This window comes from Cygnus atratus, chromosome 21 (assembly GCF_013377495.2).
Source record: "Cygnus atratus isolate AKBS03 ecotype Queensland, Australia chromosome 21, CAtr_DNAZoo_HiC_assembly, whole genome shotgun sequence".
In the NCBI taxonomy this organism is placed as follows: Eukaryota; Metazoa; Chordata; class Aves; order Anseriformes; family Anatidae; genus Cygnus; species Cygnus atratus.
Genome location: NC_066382.1, coordinates 5,485,444 through 5,505,807, shown reverse-complemented (window position 1 = coordinate 5,505,807; position 20,364 = coordinate 5,485,444). Strand labels below are relative to the sequence as shown.

Genomic DNA, 20,364 nt, shown 5'->3' with positions numbered 1-20,364 from the left:
CAGGTAACTTGGTAAAAGCCAGCAGAGCACCTCCCTGCTTCCTCAAAGTAAAAAGCGCAAGAACACCGCGTATCCAGGTTGTTTGCTGCTTGAACGTTTTATATAGGGTTAGACTGTTCTGTACAAACCAAGTACTCAGTACAAAGGTAATAAGGAAAAAGCACAGCACAGTCAAAAGGCACTTAAGTTATAAGGTATCCACCTTAAGGGAATCCTTACCTCTTTTTTCTCTGTTTATTCAAACAATGATGGGCTGTATTGGGCGGGGAAGGCATATACCATTTTGATCATATATACTTACAGAAACTAAAAGGAATTGGGTATCAGCATCACAGCATTTATGAAAATGGCTCGACAGCTTCCTTATGCTGTGGAAGGGCTGATACGAAAGATACATATTTATACACATAGTTAAACAAACAGGAAAAGACAATACAAAACAAGTCCGTCTGTAGCAGAGTCTTTCAGAAAAGGGATTAATAATCTGAATGGATACATTTTAGCCTTATCTTTCATAAGCTGCAAAAACAGGAAAGGGTTTCCATTTAAGATTACTATGTCCTGGTGCTACAGCCAAACACTATTAACTAAAGATAGTTGTCATATTTAATTGTCCTAGTCTTCCTTCTAAGGAAGGGCACTAGTAATTGCCATAACATCCACGGTGCAGGAGGAGGACAGATGAAGACAGAAGTCCTTCCAAAAGGGCTGGGCCTGCAGAAGGTCTGCTGTGAACAAGGAGTGCTAGCTGCTTGTATTCCAGATCAACTGTGCAAAACAAAGCCAGGACATTCACCCAGAGAGTACAGACAAATAAGTGCACCTGAGACCACCTGGTTACAATCCTGAGGTAAAAGAGAACACTTATATTGTGCCTTCACGACGATGTCTGGGGTCCAATGGTGATGCTGCTGTTTGTCACTCTGATCCCATACCATCCTGCCCAGTATTGAGTGTCTTGGCCTCCATGTTGAAACCAGATGTAACGAACTCCAGCTGGATAATTGCTGAAGGTGTGAGACATCTGTAGAGAAAGAAAATGCTTGTTGTTTTGCCTAAATAAACCAGCACTAACCTTCAAACTAGGACAATTATGGTAAGAAAGCCTTGGTCTCAGGAAGGGCTCATTCCAAAATACCTTTTAATGAAAGTGCATCATACCCCTTTTTGAGGGAAGAAAAAATAAAAAGCCTTATTTAGATGATTAAAGGGCAGAAGGCTAAGTCAAACAATGTTAAGCTTGATTCTTGGGTACAGCATTTGTCATATAAGGAACAACATAACAGGGAATCTACAGCCATTCAAACCAAGCTCAACATGTTTAACAATTTAGGAAAAGTAGTGTCTGCAATACTTACATCCAAGCAGTAATTTTTAAAATTAAGTTTTTAGTTTCAATACGAATAAGAGCTATACTCCTATAACTCAGTTAACTTAGACAAAAGCTTAAGTGAAGAACAAACACTTGAAGAGACCAAGTTAAAACAGCACAGAAGCGTAGGGGGGATACTCTTTAGGAAACCTCACGCACCTACAAACTCAACCTCGATCTTTCAATGTTTCTTCAGCACTGTCAACAGCAAGAACTTATTTACATTTTATCTTGAGTTAGAAGAGGCTGAAGAGCAGAGAAAGCAGGGCCACTTGTGACTTTTAGCCAGGTAAGGTTTGAAAGATGCGTATCTCAATCTTGATGTAAAGCTACTGTCTGGAGAGCTGCTGCTTACCTCTCTCCACGTTGCATCGCTCCACTGCTCTATAACCACTGGCTCAGGATGGAACTCCGCAAGCACAATGTAGTCTTCCGAAAGCAGCCTCACTTTAAGTTCATAACAACACCCACAGTCAAATCTGGCAGCGTACCTAAAGAGGCAGGGAGTAATGAAGAAGCCAGGGTTGTGTACACAGCATTCCATTTTCCTTAGCCTTCAGAAAGAGTCTCCAAAGTGGATCGAGGAAAGGAATGTCATACCCATAGTTATGGAGGAGTTCTAAAACTTCCCGTCATCTTTCTATTCACAGGATAATCATCTTCTTGTACCCCACTGAATAAACCTACATTTAGCCTATGCCTTACTCAAGACTTACAGATCCCAAAGGATAAAGAACATAGCATGAAAAGCTTCAGAGGCCCAGCTTACATCTAGGTCATAATGGCAAAAGTTCTATGCAGAATTTCAGTGCACACACTTACCAGTCCTTGACTATGATTTCAGGCCGTTTCTCATCCATCAGCTCATTCCAGTATCCTTCCTTCTTCAGGGTAATAAGTTGAGACTTAAAGCATGGCCTGCAACAGAAATAAAAATATAACAACTTCACAAAACACATCGTTCTCAACATTCATGGTTTCCCTTACACCTTTGCTTTTGCTAAAAGCTCATCCAGACCTTGAATGCCCACAAGGCTGACATGGCTAAGGCATGACTTTTTCCAAAGACAGAACCAGCCAGGAAGCAAACTTGTTAGCTTCACCTCCACATAAAAAGAAATAAACTGGATTAAGAAGAGTTTCTGTGCTTGTATAGCATATGTTGTTAAGACAAAACTACTGCTTACAGGTTGTAAAAGCAGTAAATCCTCTATTATTGACAGCTTTTATTGCAGGCTGTTAGTGTGACAAATGCACCAGGCACTCCTAGGGGTTAAGAGGTTTGACCTTGTGAGGTAAGTGCAGCTGATCAGTTCAGCAGACCTTAACCTCTGCCCACCACATTTGGTGGAAAAGAAGCAGGGATCCCACATGATTATGACCATAGAAAAAGTTACAGGAAATTCCTGGTAGGGACAGAGAATTTTAGCACATGATGTGATTAAGTAATTCCTCAGCAGTATCCTGTATATAGTATATAGTTTCTTTAGAGTAGCTAGTACAAAAGGTTGAAATTGCCTTCATTTTCCTATAGATGGGTTAAGGTTCAGTGACCTGCTTCAAGTCCTCCAACCACAGTGCTTTTGGAGACAGAGGAAGAAACAGCTTTCTTCCAGCATCAGGTCACAGGAATACAGTTCTTACCCAAATGAAGTGACAAAGTATTTGTGTACTTCTGGGTCTGGTATATCGCTTCCAAGAGGTCCAGGCAGATCCTCGATCTTCCATCTATCTCCCTCATTCTTATCAAGTTTCCAGTGCTTAAAGCTCTCTAAAAAAATAAAACACACACAAAAATGAGAGTTAGGGCCTCAGATTAGTTTTGTCCATTATCCCTGCTTGCACTAAAAAGTGAGCTACAGAAAAATATCAGGAATCTACTCTGATTAATAGTCAGACGTGCTGTATCTTTCCTACAGCTAAAAGTGACCTCTCTCACTATGTTGTCATTAGTTTGTGGTGGCTATCAGCAGCTGTGACAATTCATAGCAACTTTTTGCCTGTATCAGAAACTGAAAGTCAATAATGAAACAGAGTAACTGCAGTCATTTTAGCTGCATCTTGAACTAAAAGACACAGCTGCCTGACTATTTAGTCTATTAGGCTGATAGTTTTATTGCTGTATCATACTTGCCAGTCAGTGTCCACAGTGCTGAGGCCTTAGTGACTCACAGTTTTCTTTTTTTTTTTCTGGTCTCAGTCACAGATGTGCATTTACCAATTCTTTACTTGCCCATGATAGTTTCACTGCAGCTGTTTCCTTGTGGATCTGACCCAGGACGGACCCATCAGAGGCGGGACAGCCCTACACCACCAGCAGTAGTTGAGTAATGCAGGACACTGACTCATTCTGACTGCTGGGAAATGATTTTAACCCTCTGCTCTAAGTAGTTAAACAAACCTTCAGCACGGGGATTTTTGATTAAGTTTCTCTTCAGATAGCACAGCATATAGAAGATCTTCCAGTCGGAGATGCTTCTGTCCAAAGCCTGAACGTAGAACCCTTCGCGCTGGCACTTGCGTTTCCACAGGGTGGTCAGGTCCACCACGTACCGCCACTGCGAGCAGACCAGCCTGCAGCCATGGATCAGGTCCCGGGCTGGGAGCAGCGAAAGCAGCTCCACCAGGACGTCCTCGGGGAGCTCGCAGATGGTCGCCATCACCGAGCCACCGCCTCGGCGACGAGGGATGCGAGAGCAGGCGATGGAAGCCTTCCGGGCACCTGCAGCAGAGACACCAGGAACCGAGCGGAGTTCGTACCGGTTACCGGCGTACCGGTCACACCTCCCCAGGCCGCGGGGCTCAACCCAGAGGCCCGCAGCCGTGCCCAGGGCAGCGCCCCCGCCCCGCCGCCCCTCACCCGGCCCATCCCGGCCCCACCTGGGCTCGGGCCGTCCGCCGGCCTCCTCCCGGACGCGGATGTGAGGCGGCGGCCGCCCTTCCGCAGCGGGCGGAGCGCGGGGCGGGCAGCCGGGAGGGGAGGTGGGGCCGTGCGGGCACTTCGCCGCCTCCCCGCCCCGGGCTGCCGGCTACGGCACCCAGCACCCGGCGCCTGCCATCAGCCCAGGACGGCGGGCGGCCGCCGGGCCTGAGGAGGGAGCCAGGAGGCGGGGGCAACGCGTTCGGCGCTTTATGAGGGGAGCCCGGCCCGGCCCCGCACCGCGCAGCGCCTGAGGTAGGAGCCGCCCGGCGAGGCGAGGCGAGGCGCCGCTGGGCGCGGAGGGGAACGGTGAGGGGCGCTGCTTGACCCGGGGCTAAGGGACGGGAAAAAGGAGAGCCCGCCGGGGCCTTCGCCCCCATAGAGGGCTAAGCGAGGAGAGAGGGGAGGCTCTGGTACTAGGCAGCAGGCGAGGCATGGGAAATTCTTGCAGGGGATTTAGCCAGGATGCATGTGTTGTTGGGTTTTAAACGTGTTTTGCCCTTCAGGAATGCAGTAGAGGGCTAGCAAGGGAGAAATAGGAGAACCCCAGTCCTCCCCCCTAAAAGCCAGCGAGTTTTAAATGACACTTTCCCCTCTGATGTCTGCAATGCAGATAGAGAAGACAGCTCTGCCTCTGGGCCACCTAGATTTAGGATGCTGTTACAGTAGCGACTTCCTATTTCTTCCCTTCCTTGCCAGATTTGGCACTGCCAGTATTTCATCAAGTAGCACTGTCAGGATATTTGAGCTGCGTTGTTAATAATGCTCTCCTAGGCTTAATGATTCACTCCTGAGGAGTCTGGCTCTGTGCAAATTCACTGCAGACTCAACAGCTTCCCAGCATCAGGACTCAGCTGAGATAAAAGCAGAGTCACAGTGCATCCCACACCGATGATACGGAGCTCTGAACCTGCATACTCCTCTGTCCTTATTTCCGCAGCACCTGGCCCTAAAGCCCAGGTAGCAGAGAGCCATTGAGAGTCAAGGGGCAGAATCAGCAAATAAGTAAGAAGCATGTGCTTTTACCTCAATTGCTAAGGTTGTAAGACCATACAAAAAGGAAGTTTAACTGAAAATAATGCAGTTATTTTATTCTCAGACCTGTGCTTTATACGGACTCATGACTAAGGACATTAAGTGCCAACCCCTTGAGGGGAGGCCTTCCAGATATAGAACCAACAACCACTGCAAATGCTTGGCAAGATGCTCACCGCTGATATTTAGGTACTGCTCTGCAGCATTTGTCATCAATGAGGTTCTTAAAAAGGCAGAACAAACCCAGATGCCTGCAGCATTCCGTCCTCAGAGGAAGTCACTACTGAGACAGAGCAGCTGATCTTTTAAGAAGTGGAGATTTTGGGAAGGAGTGATTCCAGTGTAGGGCACTGAAGTTGTAGACAACTGTATATGTCAGGTACTTGCATTTTGTGGATAGATTTAACTAAGGTCTTCACTTACAATGTAAAATATTAATCTACCCACATACTTCAAGGTGGTAATAGTAGGGCTCCAGAGGCATTCAGATTAAGAATGCCCCCAAAACCATGCTGCACCTGCCTTTCAGATAAAGATGTTTTTTTCCTCTAACACCTCAATATTTGGCATTACTAGGGGCAAGAGACCCTGTTTCTGATGGTCCACTGTGTCACTACCCCTTTCCTCCTCTTTCTCAGAAAGCTCCATTCAGCCCGACCCAAGGATGGAGTCCCTCCCTGAAGCAGTCCTGATCAGAATACTGGCTTCCATACCTGCAGTGGACTTGGTGTTGGCATGCCGCCTGGTCTGTTGCCAGTGGAAGAACCTGGTCGATGGAGCTGCTCTCTGGATCCTGAAGTGTCAGCAGGAAGGCCTCACTGGAACAGAGTCAGAGGAGAATGCAGAGAATTGGCAAAACTTCTACTTCCTGAGTAAGAAAAGGAGGAATCTCATCAAAAACCCATGTGGTGAAGGTGAGAGACAAGCGTAACAAGCCCCAGTATTGAAGAGAAGGCCAGTCACTAGGAACTGGGCATCTCCAGTCTTTAACATAGATCTTAGTTGCCATCAGGTTGCAGCATTTTCTTCTTACTCAAGACCCAAATCACTTAATGCATGCAGTCAAATAACTTAACGGGCAAGGTGGCCTTCTGTCAAAATCAGCCTTTGTAAAGGGCTCTATTTGACATCAATGTTATGTAAGATATACAGCTTAACAATTTAACTATGTACCAACAATGTTCCTCGAAGTTTTAAAAATATCACTAGGAAGAATAAAAAACAAGGAATTAAGTATATGATGGTTATTTGCTAACAAAAATGAAATAAAGAAGTCATCAGCTTTCCCCAGACTGCTTCTATAACAGGACATGAAAGTGCTGAGACAACAGAACACCTAAGTAATTTCACTGTATTATTTTCTTAAATAAGCCCACATATACATAGCCATTTTGGTGGGGAATGCTCAAGTTTACTGCTGTTCAACCAAACTAGATGTTTTTGCCAGACCTCTACTTAAACAGCTCCATGATCCGCATATAAAATTAGCGCTACATGTAGCAACACATCTGTCACAAGCTACAGGAAGGTCCCAGTGGGAAATGGTCAGATTCCCCAGGCCCACAGAAACTATAGCCAGACAGATTCTCTCTTCTCTACCATTTACAGAAGACTTGCAGCACTGGGGAGAAGTGCATAATGGAGGTGATGGCTGGAAAATTGAAGAGCTCCCTGGAGACTTTGGAAAAGAATTCCCTAGTGAAGGAGTTCATAAATACTTTGTTACATCTTATGAGTAAGGCCGCTTTCTTCTCTTATTCAGGGAAGGGTACAATTTTGCTTCCCCTAGCCTCAGAAGAGGCTGTTTCATCAATTAACATCTTTGTATTTTAGGTGGTGTCGGAAGTCTCAGGTCATTGACCTTAGAGCTGAGGGCTACTGGGAAGAGCTGATGGATACAACCCAGCCTAAAGTTGTGGTGAAAGACTGGTAAGTAGCCAGGATGCCCTAGTAGGCCAGCAGAAAGTCAAGGAAGAGCAGGGAGGGCGTATACCTGCACCGGGCCTTAAAACCCTTGTTCTCACCCCACTGCACCCCTTTTGGTGTCACTCTAGTTGTAGGACAGGGCTACAAGGCTCTACAGGCTTCAAGCTGTTGGCGCCCCTGACATCTAAAGTTCAGGTTCCTTTTGGGAATAAGGGCAGGTGGTGGTTTGGGGTAAGAACTGTTACAGTCTTCTACCTCTACCAGTCTCCCCAGGTTCCTGGGACCTTGGTTTGAAGCCAACATTGCTGCCATTCAGCAGGACACAACTACTTGCTTTAGCTCTTTGTCAAGTTCACAGAGACAAGGCTGGCACCTTGGGTTCTCCCTTGCAGGTACGCAGGACGCAGTGATGCTGGCTGCCTTTACGAGCTCTATGTGAAGCTGCTCTCAGAGAACGAGGATGTGCTGGCTGAGTACAAGACTGAGACTATTGCCATCCCACAGGACAATGATGCCAACTGGACTGAGGTGAGTGACAGCTGTAGTTTCAGCAGGTGACACCCAACCTGCATGAACAAGGAGTATTTTCAAGCAAACACATGCAGGGAGTAGTTAACCCTGGGGAGGAGAAGGCTCTGTCATAAGTTCTGTGGAGCCATGACTCTGTTTGAGGAGAGGAATTATACTGCAAAGGTATCTTAGATAAAACCTGGAAACTTGCTGAGCCATCACTACAAGTATGTAGGATTTTGGAAGAGATGCCCATCTGGGAGAAGTTCAGAGGCCTTTGAACAGTGCTTGGGCAAAGCGCTCCCAGTATCTCCTTTCCCACTGTTACCCAGGCTGGTAAGTATGGCTGGGGCGGGTGGGGTTGAAGGCCTTGTGCACTAGAGAGTAGGTTCGTGGTGGTTTGACACTTACCAACAACCGTTTTGTTTCTCTCACCCCAAAAGATCTCCCACACCTTTTCCAACTATGGTCCTGGGGTCCGCTTTGTCTGCTTTGAGCACGGTGGCCAGGACACGCTGTTCTGGAAGGGATGGTATGGTGTGCGTGTTACCAACAGCAGCGTCACGGTGGAACCATAGCCAAGCTGAACTGGGGCCTGCTTGCCAGAGCTGACTTCCCTCAGGCCATCCCATGGGCTTTGGATGGCTTCTGCATGGTGCTGCTTCCGGGCTGTAGAGCATACAACTCCTGTATGAACGTGCGTGCCAGATGCCAGGGGCTACCATCCATCTCTCCTTAAGAGGACTAAGGATAGGAACAGATGGGTGAAACCACATTAGACAGCCTCATGTTTGCACTGATGTTCTCTGTCGCACATAGATTACTTATAAATCCTTACTGAGAAGCAGACCTTACTGCTCTCCTGGGAGGTATCACCCCAACCATGGACACCCCTATCTCTAACGCCCAGCCTGCACTAGATACTCTCATGCCTCCTTCCCAGACTTGAGCACTGTTAACTCTAAGGAGGACTCTGGGCATATTTTCCAGGAAGTTCAAGAGGGGAAAAAAAGAAAGAAAGCACAGATAGTGTGTTTATGCTGAGAACAGACCAGGAGAGCCAGAACCCTGCCACAACTCTATCACCAACTATTTCTATGACCTGTAGTAAGAATCTTTGCTTCTCCCATTTGTAAGTGATAGATGCCGTGGCCTGCCTTAGATGAGCTCTAGCTTGGCTGCTAAGTGCTGCTCCCTATTTCAATTGTGAGAGATGATAACGCCAAGCAATAGGGATTGGATCCTTCTCTATTACAACTTTCCCGGCATCTATTTATCAGGGAAAGTGTTGGGAACTGAAACCACTCTGGTGTTCACTGTGGAGCTTCATTTGGCTCTCAAACAGCAACTGAGAATAATTGCTGCGAGAAAGACGAGGACTTGGGGAAATGTCTCACAAGCAAATTGCAGAAGGGGCCCAGGAACAAGTGAAAACAAAATGTGTCTACTTCCTGGCCTCTGCATGCTTCATGCAAGCCTAGTGGGGCTCTTTGCAGGCAGGAGATTCACAGAATATTCTTCACACAGAAAGCTGTCATTAACTCTGCTTGATCTCAGTTCTTCCTGCCTGCTAACAGTGTCTGCAAGAAGTACATGCCTGCCTTCGCTCCATATGCTCACCAAGACAGCACTTTGTACATACGCCCACCAGTGCCTCTCGGTATCACTCAGGGCTGTGAGCCACCATCCTGAACGGAAACATCTAAGCTTCCCTGAGCCAAGCCTGTCCCTTCTAGTCAGTCCCCTCAGAAAAGCATCCTCAGACGTTGCCCAGAGCTACATGCTTCCATTTTTGTGTCCATCTATTTTCTCTTCCTGGCCTGCCCAGGCAGAGCACATACTTAGATGCCACCTGGCAGCAAAGCACACCGGTACAAGTGCAGCGTACTGGTATTAACCTGTAGCCAAAGACAGCGACTTCTGAGCTGGTCACTTTGTGTGCATTCTGCTTCATCAGGCTTTCTGCGCTGCTGCACCCAGATGCCTTGGGCACACTAGCCTTCCAAACCACAATTGTGCCAAGCCAGAGTCCGGGCAAATGTAATAAAAAAATGACAGTTGTATGTGGATCTTCCTTTGTGTGCTGGATATTTGTTTTCTTGTGCTTAAGCGTGCTTTTTATCTCTCCAGTGGAGTCAGGTGTCAACTAGTCCTATCCAAAAAACAGGAGGCTTTACACACTAACATAATAACACGAGCCTCCTGGGAAGAGGTACATGCTCCGTTCCCCACCCCAGCAACTTGAACCTGTCAGAAGCACTTGCAGGGATGTGCTCAAAAGGTAATGGGAACTCATGCAAGGCATGGAGGAGGTTCAGACAGGCTCCTGCAACATCCATCCCTGACCCACACCCTTCAGGTCATCTTCAGCTCGACTATGAGCTCAGCTGTAGTTCTGACCCAAGAGAGTAGAACCAATTCAGTTCTTCCCTCTCTGTTACCTCTGCACACACTGTCACACAATGTAGCTTTATTCAGCACAGCCTTTAGTGTGGCTGACCAAATTTCTAGTTAATATTCAACTCACTCTCAGAGACCTGCTCCATGGAAGAAACAAGGCCCTGGTCTGTCCCTAAGGAATCAGTGCAGCAATGGGATCAATACACCAGGTCTTGATGCAACTGTTAAACTGAACCTTTCCTAAGCCACCATCTTACACTCAGGATAAACCCCAGGATTAAGCCTTCAGATACAGTGGCCCTTGTAAATACAGGATAGGGCCATAGTCCCCACTTCAGGCTTACCTAGGCTGAACTACCAAACGCACACAGCCTCCCCGGCAGCAATGTTACAATGAATGCAGCTGCCGGGGGCTTTCCCTCCTCACGCCAGCAGGCCTGATGTTCACGCTGACTGCTAGGGGCATCCCGCAGAGCTGCCCTGACCTTCCCACCCATCTCCAAGATGTGCTTTCCAAGACATTCAGTGTCTCACAGCTTCGCTAAGGAGAACAGCTACCTCTGCTCCAGAGTGCCTCTGCAAAAACTGCCACCGACCTCAGGAGACTGGTTGCTCCTTGCAGCAGGGCTCTAGCACTGACATGGCTGAATGCAAGTACAAGAAGCAGGTGTCTGTGTACTTGGAAAATAAATCTCGCTCACTTGAGCCATTATAAATATTTTGCTCCTAATGCCTTTTGAATTTTGATCAAATGCCAGGAGTATGTATGTGTGTGGTGTGTTCAGACATCCCATTCCAAGACAATTTCAACTCCTCTGTCCATGACTGAACAGAGCACAGGAGGTTAATGGGCTCTCACGTGTTACAGACTTCATGGAAATGGAGACCACACAATCTCATAGGATTACAGAAAGTCAGTACAACTGTTACAAAATGGTTTAAGTGTATTAACTCTCAGCCACTAAAGGGCTATATCACACATGCTCCAGTGACCAATGGGGGTTCCTTCTGCTTCCTATTGTGCCAATACGAACAAACACCTGTGTGACACTATGCAGTAGGTTTTGGGACCACTGATTACCAATGCAGACATGCCACATACCATACAGACAGAAGAGGTCTGTGCAGAAATTAATTTATAGCAGATGTTTTCATCAGCCAGATGCAAAATATTTAGAAATCTGAGTATTAAATACAAAACTAAGAGTTGCTGGAACACTCATGTTGAAACTTAAAAAGAAAAAAAAACAAAACAAATACACACAGCAAAAGCTCTTCCCCCGGTCCTGAGCATAGCAACCAGAGCTGTAGAATGTGCTCATATTGCCTTTGCACATCAAGCCCACAGCGCACCACAGCCATCTCTGGGGTCGATCACCATTGTGCTCAGTAGTGAGCTACACAAAATAAAGAATGGAAACGCCCTCTGAAGCCCCCTTTTGGAACAAAACACCTGGATGATAGAAATCAGTGAAAGAGTTTAAAAGGTGCCAACAACTCACATTTGGCCAAGACGCATGAACACACCTCTGCCCCTCAGAGACGTTAAGAAAAGCCCTAGATGCAGCACTCCACAGGATCCCTTCCTACTCTCGGCAGCTGGCATTCCTCCCACACGTGGAGTCTGACATCCTGCCTAGCCAATTGCATCTTGGTGGCTGCAGTTATTCAAGAACCTTCTGCAATTTTCTTTTTTACAAAGCCCACCCCAGCCAGTCCTGGCTATAAATGCCATTATACTTCAAAAGGGTGGTTGCTTTTGTCTGTCCCCCCTCCCCCTTCTTCCACAATAGCTTCCACAGTCGGTCTCTTGCAGAGGAACAGAACACAGCAAGATGGGGCCCTGGCAAGGAAGCACTAACATAGATCTCTTTTCAAGTCTAATTGAATTTTTCTACATGAAGCATCTATTATTACCCACCTGGGGAGGATGCAGACAGATGGAGGAGTTTGCTCCCCCACCAGACATTCAAAAAACCATTTGAAGATGGAGGGAGGAGGAGAAAAACAACTCCCTGTTGCTTGCAGCCCAGCTGTTCTAGCCAGTTTAAAAGGGAAGATAATTTAGGAGATTGATTCCTCCTAAATCAAACACTTTGTAGAGGCTGTGAATGGCAGTTCCTGAAAGCCAGGATAGCAGGGCATCGGAGCAGAGAAGTACTGTCCCAAATGGGTTGGAAAACCAGTGGCTCATCCTTTACTTTGGCCCACACACCTGTCAGGAGCAGAGTTCCTCTAACAACTGGCAAACACCAGACCAGGGAACAAGCCTCCATCCCCTGGGCTCACGTCCCCCTCTGCAAGCATGTCCCACAACATGCAGGTACCTTGGGGAGCAAGAGAGGTCACGGGTGAGCAGCCTTGGGACTGGGCTGACCTGACACCTGCTTCTCCTTCCATCCAGCTGGGTTCTGATGTCCTTAGGGCCCGGCCTCCTCAGTCTCCCTAGCTGTTAGGAATAAAGGGCCTAACGATGCTTTCCCACTAGGGAGGCATGTTTGGAATTAGAGGGGTAACAGCCATAATGAGTTCAACTGGGAAAAGCCTCGTGGAGGCTGGAAAACATCAGTACTGCATGAGAGAGCTGCAGGAGAGCTGAGCATCTCCATGCAGAGCAGCCTGCACGCACAGCGAGGAGCACCCAGACAAACCTGAACAGCCTAGAGAAGGTGTGTGGTTAAGATTGCTGCCTAAGGGAGAAATGCCATGGGAACATGAAGCCAGATGCAGCCAAACAAGCTGTGTATTGCCCTCCCCTCTTTTTTTTTTTTTTTTTTTTTTGAGAAAGAGAGCTTTGTTTCATGCAAGGAAAGATTGCAGCAGAGCAACCGGACTGCTCTTACCTCCTCCTCCCGGCTAGCTGACAGCATCAAGAGGACAGCACCCCGGACACAGCCCTGTTAGCTGCCCAGGCAGGGCCCATGTCCAAACCCCCCCGCGGCCACCAGCCTCCCTCTGTGCCCCCGGACAGGGCTCGCTGCCGGGGCCGCGGAGCTGCAGGGACAGCAGAGGGCACTCGGGCTGCAGGCAGCGAGCCGGGAGCCACCCGGCCTCGGGTGCTTCTGGTTCCTGCTCGGCTGAGCGCTGAGAGATGCAGAATAATGAAGTGCAAGCGCTCCCCGGTAAGTGTTATATCTGGGGGCCTGTTTCTGACCGCTATTCCTTGTCTCTTCTGGCTGCAGCTTAGGCTCGAGTTGGCGTTTTCTTTTCCTATCCTGTTTAAATACCTGCTGTCGTGGTTTGCAGAGCAGCTTTGCCAGCCCCTGACGCTCATCTCTGCCACCTGGGGCACCCACACCCCATGCATCCTGGAAGCACAGCTGCCTCTTGTGCAAATGACACCCACTGCACCGTTGTTCTGAATGAAGGCCGCCTTGTAAGCTGTAACACACTAATTGGAGACCAGGGAAAGCTTTCTTAGACACAGATAAGGGCCTGGCTTTCAAATTCCATCGGAAGCAGCAGAGCTCCTCCAACCTCATCCTAAGACATTGATTTACTAAAACCATCACCTACATAAGTAACATTCCTTTCCTTGCAGAGCGTCTTCTTACCTTAACCCAGCCCATGAGAATCAGCAGAATCACACCCGGAGCAGCACAGCTGCCTGCACCCCCATCCACCCTGTGCCCAGGCACCTGCAGCCACTTCGCTACCTTCCTCGCATGCCAAGTTCCACAGCCCTCCCTAACAAGAGGAGAGTCCCAGCTACATTACACATGCCCTTGGCTAACCTCCCTCGCAGGCACTTAGAGCAACTCATCTGGAGCTGCTATCTGTGCAGACCCATTAACTGCAGTGCAATCAGTGCACCCAGAAAGGCGGAGAGGCCACAATAAAGTCGTAAGTGAGCCCTCTGCATTGATGGATCACAGGGGAGTGCATCCCACTGCAGCACAAGCTCAGCACTACCCAGGGAGGGGAGCAAGCATCAGCAAGGAGACACCTCCCACCGAGCATGTTGCAGGAGCAGGTGGTGTCTTTGGGAGACCAGGGGACACTCACCATGCTGCAAACTGCTCTGTGAGCCAACTACCTGGGAGGGGACTGGGTGGAAGGGGAGCCTGGCTAATGGGAGGGTTGATCGAGCACTCACGTGTATAATATTTATAGTACAAGTACACTTCAGAACCCATCAATTTGGCCACTCTGTCCCATGGACCCCAAACCTTTCCTTTTGGTTTCCCATAGCTCTCTTCCAGATGCACACCCCAGGCTGCTGTTGCACAAAGAGTTAGGACACAAGAGCTAAGAGCACCAGCTCCAAGTCCACTGCCCTGTGGAAAGAGGCTAGTTTTCCTAAGCAAGCAGCTTCCCTTCTGAGGAAGGGCAGGAGATGAGGGATAGAGGAGGGATGATATTGAAGCTCTGCTACTTGCGATCCTTCCAAAAGGTCCTGAAGTCAAGTGGTGCCATTTCCACCTCACCACACAGCGTGCAGCTCCTCTCGTTAATATTGACACATGAAGCATTGCAAAACGAAGCAGATAAAATCCCGATCCAGATATGAGTAATGACTTTGCATTTTTTTGTAAATTAAACCTAATCTTGTGTTGACTCTGCTATACAAGGAGAAATAATGAAGCAGATTAAGATGAGATCTTGTTCACTCTTGCTGAACAAAAGCCAATTAATTGCCAGCAGGATTATTGTGAAGTCTCTCTCGTTTTAGACAAATACAATCAGATAGCGTCTAGGTGCTGGTGGAGGAGCCCTGCTTATTGGAGCGATAACTCTGCCTGGACAGATGAATACAGCACAGAGCCTCAGTTCACCACACAGAGACTCCTGCCTTGCTGCTTCCTTGCCAATTTGCGCAGAAGGTAGATGCTTTAAAAACAAAAGCGCCCCACACACAAACAGCCAGAAAACACAGGCTTGCCTAACCCTTTTCTCCTGCCTATAGGATATGCCCCCCGTCTGTACATTGCTCCTGACTATCACCTGGTCCTTTTCCAGAGCATTTCAGCTACAAAGGCTTTACCCTCTCTGCAAATCTTATCTTTCACTGTGCCAACAAGCTTCAGCTCTGTTATCCAAGCTAAATCTCTGATGCAGTCTCAGGTACTTGACTGGTACACGGCAGAGCCACCTTTACCCACCTTGCTGCCATGATGACGAGCAAGGAGATTTTTCCTGCCTCTTCCTCCCCGCCTCTTCCCATCCGTCCTGTCCCTGGCAGGAAACAAATCTGTAGACAAGGAGGGATTGTAGGAAAAGGATCTAATGCCATTAGTCTCCCAGGAAAACACAGGAAGGCTTGGCACAAACAGTGACTATGGGATCAGATGAAAGACTTGATCACTACAAGGCATGTTGCTTGGGAAAACCCCCTGCTGGAAACCTGCACCGTCGTATGGGAGCCCTTGGCCACCGCCAGCCCATGGGGCACAAGGCAAGGTGTGCCAGTCGCGGCACTGAACGGTGGTGGTGCATCCCAAGAACAGAAGCAAACCCTACTTCTAGCTGGGAAGAGTCCAGGTAAGAACAGAAACCCACAGCAGCATGCCCAGAGGAAGAGTGGCCGTGTTCATCTCACTGCCCTGCTCCAACCACGGGGTTCAGCCGGGAGCTGCCTGTCCCTGCCAGCTCGCGACAGCTACCCGCGTCCTGCCAGGGAGGGAATTCGTAAGCAAGAAATAAGAGGCATTGAGTGAATTTGTGGACGATTTACTTGGAGAAAATACTTCTTATTTTCACACCAGGTTGAAAAAAATAAAAATAAAATCAAACCTTGTCAAAGCCTGCAGCAATGGCATTGACAGACAAAAATGACTTAACAGAAAAAAAAAAAAAATGGGCAGGGAAAGTGATTTTCTTTGCCTGCATTGCCAGGGGAATTAAATCTTGTTTTTTTTTCTCCGTCACCACCAAGTGGAATAATCCAATATATTAAAGCTAATGTGCTTCTTGTATTTATTGCTGTGTATTTGACCTAACAGAGTTTTATTTCTACATTAAGAATAAAACCATTCCGGAAGGCAAGCTGCAAAGCTCTAGATCAATTACTACCTTCTCCAACAGCTGAAAAATGAGTTATTTCTTGTAAAAGGAAAAAAGTAGGAAATAAAAATAAAAAAAATTCCTTTCCCCTTGTGCAATGAGTTCTGCACTGCAGATCTGGTGGAGTTAGGTAATATTGTTTGGTTTCTAAGCAACATTTAAAAAAAAAAAAAATCAGGCAGCAGCCCCAACAGCCCCTTACAGATGCTGCCCCATCCTACACAGTGCAGATTTGCAGAGCCAGCTCCCATCAGAGGACACCAGGACACCAAAGCACTGCTGCAGCCCCTCGGGGACCACGTCACCACTGGGAGAGGGTCAGGGTTAAGGAAGGCTGAAAAGCTAATATGGTACATTTGAAGAAGCAGAGGAATTCTTTGTTGTCTGGAAGTAATAATGGTAACAGTGATTGTAAGGAAAAAAAAACCACAATATAAATTTGTTGCCATGGGGTGTTTCAGTGCAAAGAAATTAGAAGTTGCCATAGCTAAGGGTGCCACGCTCCTTATAAGAAAAGGAGGTGCAGCTGATGGACAATGATGAAGGTCAGTACTTGTGTTCGTACAGCTTGGAATCCAGTATGGATAGAAAAGAGGTGGGGAAAAGGCTTTGATACAAGCAAGCAAGGCTTAAAGACAAGATCATCCTTAAAAAAGAAAAAGCATACCATGCATTGATTCCTGATCTCTATCTAGACAGTGCTTGTTCCAGGAATGAGGGCTGTCATGTACTTAGGTACTTCTGAACCATCAGCAGATATATTTTTTTTACCCTCCATGAGCTATCATCCCTATTTTATCACAGGGATGGCAGAGACATAAAACTGCCTTAGCTAGGAGTCATGCAGGAAGCCTGCAAGTACAGGGATGAATTCCAAGCCCACAGCCCCGTTCTCTGAACCCTGCTGCCTCCCTAGCCAAGCCACACTCACTGCTTTGTACAGCCTCCAGCACGGCACACAGCCACGCAGACACAATCAGCATCCATTAAGAAAAAGCATTTGACGTGCAGTGATCTCAGTACGACAAAGTCGTTTCTATAACCGGACAGGGCTTTCCTGAAATTTTTTGTTCTTCCTGATGCTATCATGACATGGACAGAGTCCAGGTCAATTTGAACAGAAGTAAATGTGTATTCTCATACATGCATAAGTGAGTTAGGTTTAACTTCAACCCTCAGCTCAAGTGCAATCAGTAAATCTAGCAAACTAGTCTTAAACAGCTTCTTGGAAGGTTTTTGGCTTTTTCTTTTGCTTCCTATTTTTTTTAAGCCTCAAATAACTGTTTTGAACATTCAGCTCTAACTCTCGCTTGGGAATTTTTAAATTATTGATCAGGACAAGAGCTTTTCCCTTCATGCATACTCTGTCTAATGCTTTCATTTACTGTGCTTTTTGCCTGCATGCAAAATGAATGACATTTCATTTCCAAGCCCCATCAGCATCAAGTCTACTTCGCCCGATAACAAAATCCTGTTGGTGTCAGATGGGAATCTACACAAGCTCTCTCTACCTGAGCATGTCTGGAGGGTGCCTACCACAGAAGGAGAAGAAAGGGGCCGTGCTGACTCCTGCCAGAGCAACATGCTGCCAGGCAGGGACATCTGCCTTGCAACTTGTCCTGCTGAGCCCCTGGGGTGCTGTGCAGAAGAGCCAACACCCCTAAACCAAGAACTGCCAGGCTGCAGCAACCCACCCTGGGTCTCCTCCCTTACCTGTTACACTCATGAGCACTGCTACGACCTTCCCCTACGCACACATGAGCAGCAGCTGCCTGCAGAGACCTTTGAACTGCCTGAATAATTTAATCAGGCCTGTTTTCCTCTTTCACAACTCTAACGGGCTTGGATAGGAGGAGGTGGGAATAGCAGTGATGAGAGGATTCCCCTCTAGATGAACTCCTGCTGCCTTTCTCCGGACTGTGACTTTAAGTACAGACTTCACGCCTCATCTAATTCACTTTGCTCCTCTGGACTTCCAAAAGCCTTCTGTAGGCTCTCCTGGGTATGAGTCCTGCTGAGCTGTACGCCTTACAAGGAGGCAGGCCTCGCACGGCAGGCTCAAACCAAAGCAGTCAGCACAATACACAGGACACAACACGCAGCCGTCCGAGCGTGCCATGAGATAGCCATACAAAGACCCCCAGTGTCCTCTTTCTGCCCCAGCTGACTGCCCTGCTTATTCCCCCCCTCTCTGGGCCTTAACCTTCAGCTCTGCTCATCACCCCCATGGCCTGGCAGACTCCCACAGAAGACTTTTGTCTTCATCAACATGCACAGCAGCACTCACATGGCTCATCCACACAGGTCATCGGGAGTCTGAAGCTGGCCTCAGACACTGCAGAGCCCAATTAACTACTTGACACTATCACAGTTCCCCCTGGAAGCAGACCCAGAGAAATAACCCTACGTGTAACCCTAGAAATTAATAGATAAGGATGAAACACCTCTAGAAAACAGCAAGTGCCCCATGGAAACAACAGCCAGAGCTTGTAGTGCATGCATTTGTACAAAGCACTAGGGCTGACAAAAAGAAAAGAAAAATTCCACTGAGCCAAAAACTCAGCGTGCCTCCTGGCAGGTGCGTGAATGCCATCATCTGTGGGACTGTAGGCAGGAGATGTGTCACTGTCACATTCAGCCCCAGGACAGACAGACAGGACATGATGGCACAGAGCAGCCTCTATCAGAGATGCCATGATGCAGAGGCAACAACCATGACCCAGATTTCGTCTGATAAACAAGGGGTGACACTGCTGCATGGCACAGATCCGCAACCAAGAAAATTTAATGATGTTAACACCAACACCCGTGGTGCTTAGGGGACAAGTAACCTCGAGAGGCCTAGTCCCAGACCACCGAGCAGAGGCCCCAGCTCTTCTGCTGGACTCCTTCCTAGCACAGTCACTAGGGCTTTTATGCATCCCACCGCAGCCAATTCATTCCGTGCTCACAGCTAGGAAAGGAGCCGGGTGGTAGACATCAAGGACAGCTTTGATATGAAACTAGACACCATCAGTCAATCATATCGTGAGTCAATTGACAGAGCCCACTGAGGCATTCATTTGCCACCTGGAAATCTTTTAACCACAGCTCTGAGGACTGATTAATGACAGGGATGTTTCTTTACATTGTCTTTCTTAGGAATTAATTCTAGCAGCTTCATTATAAAGAATAAATAGCAGAGGCTCATGGCAGAGGACTCCTTGAAGATTCAAGGGAAGAAATTTCTCCTGCCCCTAAAGAGATCCCAGGAAGAGAGCATAATGCTTCTGAAGAAATCAGTAAATAATGAACTGGAAATCCTTTTCCCAGCCAGAGGAGTTCAATGAATAATTCACAGCTGCTAAGGTGAAAAAGATGAATAGCAATACTTTCCTGTCTCTTGGGTTCTCTTTCCAGGACTAGCACGGCTGAGCTTGGAGGTTCTCTCCTAGGACAGGAGACTCCAGAACATCCCTAACACCTCAGTGCTTCTGGGCTTGATATGCTGCTCTGCAGTCTCCTCGCACGGCTCTTGAACACGTCACTTCATTTTCAAGGTCTCAGATGCCCGCTTGACCTTGAGACAGCTCTACTGCCTGATCACATCCAGACCAAGCACTGAGGGAATAAATCCATCCGAAGGGATGGTCATGGAGCACAGGGAGGGAACAAGGGCGACTCGCTGGCTGCTGACATCCTTCTCCCACCCCACGCCAGGGATCTCCCCCCTCCAGCCCTGCCAGGTCTTTTCACCAAGAGCTCCCACCCCATCAGATAGGAGTGAAAGGACCCCAGGGATGCAGGGCTCTGTTTAGCTGAGCTGCAGCACTCTGTGGTTCATTCCTAACGAACAACATCGTACTGTCCTCTATAGCCCCTTACATTCCCACAGCTCTGAATGCTTTAAGCTTCCAAATGAGCATAAATGAGGTAATTAAACAGTGTTCCTCTGAGGTAAGAGAAGGGTATTAAGAGATCCCCTCAGACCCCACTGAAATGCATCCACCTCTAGATGGGATTAGAAAATGAGATAACACAAAGTGGTAATGCTGAAACGCTTTTTGCTTCTGAGGCCCCCTGTAAGGTTTGACCCTGTCAGGATTTTCTCTAATTATACTACCTGAAATTAAGTGTCCACCATAAATACTCCAAAAAAATTTTGTCCTGCAATTGCAGGAATATGAGAAATCCTAGGAATTTCGATGGGACAGACAGG

General features: G+C 47.7%; 2 protein-coding genes across 3 annotated transcripts; one reads left to right on the top strand and one right to left on the bottom strand.

Annotated features, from left to right (window-relative positions):
* Window positions 1-78: 78 nt before the first annotated feature.
* On the bottom strand, window positions 79-4,339 carry LOC118253380 (F-box only protein 6-like). Its single transcript, XM_035557667.2, has 6 exons — window positions 4,253-4,339; window positions 3,774-4,094; window positions 3,017-3,143; window positions 2,195-2,290; window positions 1,728-1,863; window positions 79-1,024 (listed from the first exon to the last, which is right to left on the bottom strand). The coding sequence occupies exons 2-6, from the start codon at window positions 4,030-4,032 to the stop codon at window positions 878-880; spliced, it is 765 nt and encodes a 254-aa protein (XP_035413560.1). The 5' UTR covers window positions 4,033-4,094; window positions 4,253-4,339; the 3' UTR covers window positions 79-877.
* Window positions 4,337-9,832, top strand: LOC118253381 (F-box only protein 2-like). 2 transcript variants are annotated; one of them, XM_035557668.1, is made up of 6 exons: window positions 4,337-4,547; window positions 5,966-6,241; window positions 6,936-7,062; window positions 7,161-7,256; window positions 7,646-7,781; window positions 8,207-9,832. In XM_035557668.1, exons 2-6 carry the CDS (start codon window positions 5,992-5,994, stop codon window positions 8,339-8,341), a joined length of 744 nt encoding a protein of 247 aa, XP_035413561.1. In that variant the 5' UTR covers window positions 4,337-4,547; window positions 5,966-5,991; the 3' UTR covers window positions 8,342-9,832. The 2 variants fall into 2 exon arrangements, with proteins under 2 accessions (XP_035413561.1, XP_050570879.1); XM_050714922.1 differs by having other exon boundaries at window positions 4,353-4,601.
* The last annotated feature ends 10,532 nt before the right edge of the window (window positions 9,833-20,364 follow it).

Excerpts from the sequence above, each read along its gene's own strand:
- LOC118253380 (XM_035557667.2), bottom strand. The coding sequence starts at position 4,032 with ATGGCGACCATCTGCGAGCTCCCCGAGGACGTCCTGGTGGAGCTGCTT. Across the intron at positions 2,291-3,016 it reads TACTTTGTCACTTCATTTGG|GCCATGCTTTAAGTCTCAAC; the intron begins GTAAGAACTGTA and ends TTTCTGTTGCAG. Across the intron at positions 1,025-1,727 it reads GCGATGCAACGTGGAGAGAG|ATGTCTCACACCTTCAGCAA; the intron begins GTAAGCAGCAGC and ends CTTTCTCTACAG.
- LOC118253381 (XM_035557668.1), top strand. The coding sequence starts at position 5,992 with ATGGAGTCCCTCCCTGAAGCAGTCCTGATCAGAATACTGGCTTCCATA. Across the intron at positions 6,242-6,935 it reads CAAAAACCCATGTGGTGAAG|AAGACTTGCAGCACTGGGGA; the intron begins GTGAGAGACAAG and ends TACCATTTACAG. Across the intron at positions 7,257-7,645 it reads AAAGTTGTGGTGAAAGACTG|GTACGCAGGACGCAGTGATG; the intron begins GTAAGTAGCCAG and ends TCTCCCTTGCAG.